We start from the raw sequence: 8,071 nt of genomic DNA on the forward strand, positions 1-8,071 counted from the left end.
TCCATTATTACTTAACACTTCCATTGTTGAAGACTTAATCCTGTCCCTCTCCCCCGCAGGGGGGAATTTCAAAAAATCCCTTCTTAGTGTGCGTTCTTGTGACATACCCTAACTGTGTACTAAATTTCAACTTTCAACTCCTAACCATTTGGGCTCTGCACTTATTATTATCATTATTATTATTATCAACTCGTCTCGATTATATATATAGATTAATGTTATTTTCTAAATGTTTACATGTTAAATTTACAAATGATAAATTACAAAAATTTTACAACTTATTTAAAGGTGTTTCTAGTGAGAAAAAAAGACGACTTTTATATAACATGGAAATGGAACAGATGGCAAGAACTGCAAAAGCATTAATGGAAGGAGTGAGTCATGTTCAAGCACCATTTACTTGTGCTAAGCATTTAGAACATGTTCGCCCAATGTTCAAAGTAATTATTAATTGTTTTTTATTTTAAAATATTTTTAGACTTAATAGTAGAAACTAAAGTTATTATTTTGAAATTTAATACTTTTATTACCTTAAAAAGTTGTTTAATTACATCATTATTTAATAAACTTAGAAGTTTCAAAATAAAAAGTTTGTAATGTTCAAGAGATAAATCAAATTGAACTATAAAACAAATTAAAAGTATGAAAAATATTCTAATATTAATTCAACTATTGTTGAAGTTAGAAAATAGTCTGACACAATCAAACAAAATTAGAAATTTCCATTGTTGTGTTGAAAATCAAAAAACGAATTATGATGCCAGAAAAAATTTTAAAACAAAAATTTCATCTATGCAAATTCAGATTACATCAATCACATACTACACTATTCTCTACACAAAAAAACATCAAACTCCACTGTGACAGACAATGTAAATGCTTTATCTCATTAATTAGGACTTGTGCCTGAGGGTTGAAGATGCTTAGTGTGGAAAGATAAAGGAAAAATCATAAATTTATGTTCAATATTTGATTGAAAAAAAAAACAAAAAATGTTGTCTGTTGATACAATTTGAAATTAGATGTTAACTTATATGGAATCTAAAATACTTTTGAATTTATAGAATTAACTTTTATTGAAATTTTCTATACAACTAAAGATGGATTAACCATCTGAAACTATTTTAATTGATTTCTGATCAAGAATTCAGAATAATACTGAAATTTTTCATTTTAGGGTTTTGAACAATATCTTAAAATTAAATAAAATGCTATATTTTTCTTTGTACTGTAGAGTCACAATTAACTGAGACTTATTTAATCAAGGTTTTTTTATTATACAAGATGAGCTGTGTAAGAATTTTTGTTAGCAAAGATGAGAGAAGATAGTATAGATTGTTTCATTAATGTTGGCTAGGTATTTACAGTATTTAAAAATGATTCTAGAACTTTCAAAAAGAATTTTCTTTTGTTATTTCCCCAATTTAAATTTTTAAAAATATTAAAGACATTTTAATTGTAATCATCATAAAACTTTGATTGACAAACCACAAGAAAGTGGTTATAAAATCACTTCTTACCAAAGATTTTGTGTTATCCAAAGTTTCTGATTATCTAAAGTATTTTGTCCACATTAGCATTGATAATTAAGACTATACCATATTTAATATGTTTGTAATAATATGAATTTGATTTTTAATAATAATATTTTTTTATTCTCCATAAAGCAATAAAAAATTGACAGTTATTTATATGTTAAATAAAATATAATTTATTTATTTTATTCTCATGTATAATTATTATTTGACTATATATTATTTTTCATATATTTTTAGATGGCTTGGACACCTTTCTTAGCAGCCTTCAGTGTTGGTTTGCAAGACTGTGATGATCCAGAAATTGCATCACTGTGTTTAGATGGAATTAGATGTGCAATTCGAATAGCTTGTATATTTAATATGATAGTAAGTAATTAATATTAATATTTAGCAGAAACTTATTTTAAATTAAAATATTTTATAAAATGTAAATGTATTTATATAATTTATATTAGTGTAATTATAATGTTTTCTTTAATTTTATAATACCATTATTCAATTTGATTTAATGTTAATCTGTGTTAAGATTTGTAGCCAATAATATGGTGATAAAAGAATAAATTGCATGATAAAGAATTTTAAAAATCATTAATTTGTAAAATTTTTTAACATGCATATTTCATTTAATATATGTATAACATGACAACGAAAGAATAAATTTTCTTTCATTATCATGTTATACATATATTAAATGAAATATAATTATTTTTTTCATGACTTTTATCTTTGTAGTTCAATGTTTATTTCTTGAATTTATTTAATGAAAAAAATATATAATAATATAATTTTTATAATTTTAATTTTAATAAGTAGAATTTGTCCAATTATGCAAATGAGGTTTTGAGGAAATTAAAATAGTCCTGTTGAAATTTCTAATAGAAAAAATATACAGCAATAACCACCAAAAAGAAAAGAAAAAGAATAGAACCTTGGCTAAGCCTATAGACATTAATTGAGGAAATTTGCTAAACTTCAGGGATTTTGTGTTTTGAAATTGAAATGTTGTTTACTTTCTTTCTGATCAATTCATTCACTTGTTACATTGCTGCCTACTTAAACAGTTTTGTGCTTGCAGTAGGAACAAATGGGTCTCAGTTACAAAAGCATGGTTTTGATTGTTATGAAAATCTGAAACTGAAACAATGTTTTAAAATTAACTAAAAAACAAAAAAATCCATTTCTATTTAAAAACTCTTTTTGACATTGTTTAATGGGTAAAATTTTACATTGGTTTGAATTGAAATATTTGCTCATTTCCAGCATAGGCAATTTACAAATTAACAAACTCCGTTTAAAAATTTATTCTGAATTACCTTGATCAAATAATTAAATAGAAGTTTTATAAACACTTTTTCTTTGTTTTTCATATTTTTTTCAAAGATTTAATATAATATTAATATAAAATGAGAAATATTAACTTCAAAAAATACTTTAAATCATCATAAAAATATGATAGCCTTTAAGATAAAAAAATAATGAAAATATCAGTCAAAAACTAAAACAGTTTTTCATTTTGCATTTCTTAAATAATTTTTCAGGAAAAAAATCATACATTATCATAAGTAAATTTTGAGTTTTTGGACATCAAAAAGTTCATTAATTAGCATCCTATGCTAAAAATAGATTGTTTGTGGCATCACCTTCACTTTTATTACTAATAATCAACTATAGTTTATAATTGTATATGCTATTCTACAATGATGACACTTGCTTAAATTAAAATGTCCTTTTAATTTAAACATTTTTACATTAGTTTATCAGTTTAGTGTTGTATAGCAAATTGTACAGTAGGACTATTTCCTTATTTGTATGATTAAATTTTCAAAATTATCTTGAGTAATTTTAAACATTTGATTTTATGTTTGTAAAGACAAACATTTAAAATTATGTTTAAAATTTGTAAGTTATTTTTAGTACAAGTTGTTTAGAATTATGTTTTACTGTTTTATAAAAAAAGTAGTTTTTATTAGCTGTCTGTAATTTTATTTTACTGAAATAAACATGTAATTTTGTTTGGATAAGAATTTTATTTTATGAACATAAAATAAGAAATTATCCTATGTAGTAAGTAAGTATCCTATGTGAATTAACTGATTTGTAAATTATAATTTAATTTTGTGTCCAATAATAATCATGATAATTATGTGTATGTTCAGGAGAAATTTTGGGTCCTGAAAATATTTTATATCCCTGTTAATAAGTAAGTCTTGTTATACCTAAGACTTATTGTTCTGTTGCATTGTAAGATTGTATTTTAAAATCACTCAAAATTAGTCCTTTTTAATTGTGATCACATAGTGTATTTTTTAAATTTTGTTTAATGTTTGGACGCTTATTATAGACATTTATGTTTTTTACTGACAGTTGTAGATCAATTTTAAAACTAATAATAATTGTTTATGTAAGTAATTATTATAAAATACAACATGGAGGAGAGTATCACAAGATGCTAGGGGATCAAACTAAATCCCTAATATATATGACAATATCATTTTTGAATTTTAAAATATTTTGAGATTTTAAAAATGCAATATTATGAATTTGAGAGAAAAATCTGTAATATTTTTAATAATCTATCATCAATAAAATTTTTTCAAATTTTTTTTTTTAAACTTTCTGTGAATTCCTCAATTACCTTTTACACCTTTAATTTGAAAGTGCCTGTTAATGAACTGATTAATAAATGAGAACATAGTGCAAAAAAAAAAAAAAAATGCTAAATATCATCATTTTAAATTAGAATTTTTCATTTTAATAATTTTGATTGCAGAACAATTTCCAATCTTTTTTCTATTTATTAATGTTTTGAAATTAATATTTGGAAAATTTATTAAGGGATAAATTTAATAAATTAATACTTTTGTAACAGATTTGTTAATGAATAATAAATAAATAATTTTTATTTCAGCTGTGGTAAGTAATTTTATGATTGTAGATTAATAACAGGATAAATTATTTTTATTTAATAAAACATTTTAATTTTAATAATTTAATGATTATAAAGATATAAAATTGTTAATCAGAAAAAATAATCAATTAAAAAGTCTAGTGAAGAATAGTGTATGTTCATATTAAATAAAATGCTGTTTTATTATGTCAATGTGCCATACTATAAGGGATGTGAGGGTCATGGAATTTGTGCAAAGTTGGTCAGGAAAAGTTATGGAATTTAACTCAAAAATTTGAGTAGGAACTCGATATTTATAATTTGTTTAGTATATTTATTATTTATTTAATTTTTTACAATTATACAGGTTTTATTTGTTATTTGCATAGTAGATTTATTTGTGGTACCACAAATATAATAATCAGAAATCTACTATTTTTATTTAAAAAGTTTATAAATTTTGAATTAACTTGACATGCATATATTCTGTTGCAGTTAGAACGTGATGCTTATGTACAAGCATTAGCTCGTTTTACCTTGCTTACAGCTAATTCACCTATTACTGAAATGAAAGCTAAAAATATTGATACAATTAAAACACTTATTACTGTTGCACATACAGATGGAAACTATCTTGGAAAATCATGGTTAGAGGTCAGTATTGCTTTTAGGTATTGCTTTTTATATTTCATAGATATGTAAATATTTTTTAAATTTGATAGATCTTGAGATGCATTTCTCAATTGGAATTAGCACAATTAATTGGAACTGGTGTAAAACCACGTTATTTAAGTAGTGGTCAATCAACAATTACTGACAGTGGTGGATTTGCTTTAGATCCAGCAGAATGTAAGTTTAGTATTAATTTATTTTGATTTATTAAATTTCATATATTTTATATATAAAAATGCAAAATATAATATTTCAAAATTCTACATTTATAAAATTTGGTACTTGAATGTGCAAAGTACAAAATAAAATATGCTAAAACAACAACAATTAATGTGGAACCGAAATGTTACAATTTTTAATTCAGTAATTATAACAATAAAATTGATTATTTGTAAAAATTACAAAATTACAATTATTCAAAACTTCGAGTGATTAACCTGATTTTAGGGAAGAGAACCTAGAAGGAAAAAAAGAAATGCATAATTAGCTCCAATCAATCATTTACAATTTAACATTTGCACACTGACCAGCAGAAATGAATGATAGCTTCCTTTTCCAGTTTGACAAGTTCATTTTTATACATTGCTGATTTACATACTACACATTTACAAGGAATAAGATTTTGCTTAACTTGGCTTGTAAACAGATACAAATATCTGTTTACAAGAATATAAATAGAAAATTGTTTAGGGTTTAAATATAGATAAAATATTTTATATATAAAAATTTTAATTTGTTATTCGAACCATACTATTAAATTATACAAATGAAGCTCTAGTTTGAAATTGTTGAGATAACAGTCTAGATTTAACGTAACATCCAAAACTTAAAATAACTGAAACAAAAATAAGTAACTAAATATAACAAAAATTCTCTCTTACTATCTCATACAGTTTCAGTATAATGCATTTATTTTCAACCTTCTGCCAATTTGCTAAGCATCTTAATGGAAAAATGTTTGTTTAACAAATAATACTGTAACAAAAATTTCAGTTTAATATAATAAAGGTTTAATTCATTATGAATGAAAGTGATCATTATAATGAAAACTATAAATGTATAAATTACTTTTTTTTTGTTGTCACTGGACATTTATCTGGCAATACAAATATTTGTCTTAATTGTCAGTTTAGTTTGTAATGTAGTGTCATTACTATATAATTATTCAAAATAGTAATCTAGACTCATCCAATATTGTGAACATGAAGTTGAAATTACCATTTCAGATTCAGTTAATTTGATGCAAAACTTCTATCATTTTCTGATAAAATGAAAAGATATGTCTGATATCATATTTTAATAATGTGGCATAGTGCATGAATTTATAGAAAAGGCTTTAATTACAGACAATCAAAAATCACAAATAAAGTGCAATAAAAAATTATAGACTTTTTTCAGCAATAAATAATAATTATTCTGGAGATGTACACATTATTATCAATGCTGCCATTATTTCATGCATCAGCTGGTTTGTTCAAGACAGTACTGACAATAAACTTTTAGTTACATATACAGATGACCAGATAATTGAGATGATAAAGGACAATTCTGGAAGAATAAGGTACATGTCTGGGGTTGGCTCAGAATTTTTTAGGATTGATTTAGATATGTTCAGCTTTCTAGACCATCTCATTCATTGTTGGCCTCTCTGTATTGATGATCAAAAAGTTCTCTTATTATCTGAGAGTCTCTGAGAGGAGAGTCAAAACATGAAAAAGTTCCTGCAAATTGTTGATTCACTATGGTTTCTTATAGAATCTTGAAATATGAAATTTACTCTAACAAGCAGTACCAGGGAAATTAATTTTAAGAATTCCTTGCTTTCAAGCAGGGTCATATTTACATGTAAGCTGTAGTTTATGGCCTATGTATGTAGTTTTTCAAGGTGCCTAAAAAATTTCTACAATAAAAAAGAAAATTGAAGTCAGGTTTTGTAATAACATTTTTTTATAAACCAACAAAAATATACTTTACTTTTTATTTTGTGTAGTATGTAATTGTAATATAAACAATATTGGTTATTAATATATTTCTAGTGATTTATACCTTTTAATATAAAATTTATCTGATTTTTATAGATAGCTTTTCTTACCTTTTAGTAACTTTTTTGTGATTAAAAAAATCATGAAAATGAAATTTTTAGTGTTTCCCTTTTTAAATTGTACCTTATTTTATAATATGTTGACTTTTTAACAATAAAACATTTATTATTAAAATTAATATGTTTATGTTAATTTTCTTCTTTTTATGATTGACTTCTAAAATTGTAGAGGATTGGTAAAGGACCTCACATAGATTTTTTTTTTGACCTCACATATGACCTCTTAAGGTTAAGATTTTTATTTTGTAATAACTTTTCCAATATTCTGGCATTTTGACTATAAGTAACAAAATTTAACTATACTGACATTTTACTATAGTTATTGGAGTATGTAGAAAGTATTATTTGTAGGAGTTTATATCAATCTTAAAATGAAAATAAAATAAGAATTCTTGTTTAATAGAATCAAAATAGAATTATTTCTAATATGAACAAATTTGTTATTTGGCAAAGTTTTAAAGTATTTACTTATCAAAATATTAAAAACTTTATTTTCAGTGTCTCGTGGTGGATTGGTATTAGATCAGAAGAAAATAGCAAGTTTGCAAGAGTCGATGGGTGAAACAAGTTCTCAAAGTGTTGTAGTGGCTGTTGATAGGTTAGTATCATTAATACTATATAGTCTTTTTACTAATAAATATCATTTATATTAATGTATTAACTTTTTTGACAATAAGAAGTATTGAAAAGAAATGAAGAAAAATAAAAAAGTTTGGACTGTGCACAAAATGTTATTATTAAATATCAAATATTGTTTATTTGAAACAATAGAATTTATAATTAAGCAAATAAAGTAGATGTTTGGTTTAAGATTATAAAATTTAGCTGTCCAATATTACAAAAATTTAAATCAAAATGTTAAATACATTTGTG

General features: G+C 23.6%; 1 protein-coding gene across 1 annotated transcript; it reads left to right on the plus strand.

Moving 5' to 3' along the window:
• Positions 1 to 291: 291 nt before the first annotated feature.
• On the plus strand, positions 292 to 7,901 carry LOC111616671 (brefeldin A-inhibited guanine nucleotide-exchange protein 1-like). The gene is made up of 5 exons (XM_023358054.1): positions 292 to 440; positions 1,776 to 1,904; positions 4,921 to 5,079; positions 5,148 to 5,274; positions 7,697 to 7,901. Exons 1-5 carry the CDS (start codon positions 327 to 329, stop codon positions 7,849 to 7,851), a joined length of 684 nt encoding a protein of 227 aa, XP_023213822.1. The 5' UTR covers positions 292 to 326; the 3' UTR covers positions 7,852 to 7,901.
• Positions 7,902 to 8,071: the final 170 nt, after the last annotated feature.

The sequence above is a fragment of the Centruroides sculpturatus genome, unplaced genomic scaffold (genome assembly GCF_000671375.1).
Source record: "Centruroides sculpturatus isolate CEXI.00-Female unplaced genomic scaffold, Cexi_2.0 scaffold3777, whole genome shotgun sequence".
Taxonomy (NCBI): domain Eukaryota; kingdom Metazoa; phylum Arthropoda; class Arachnida; order Scorpiones; family Buthidae; genus Centruroides; species Centruroides sculpturatus.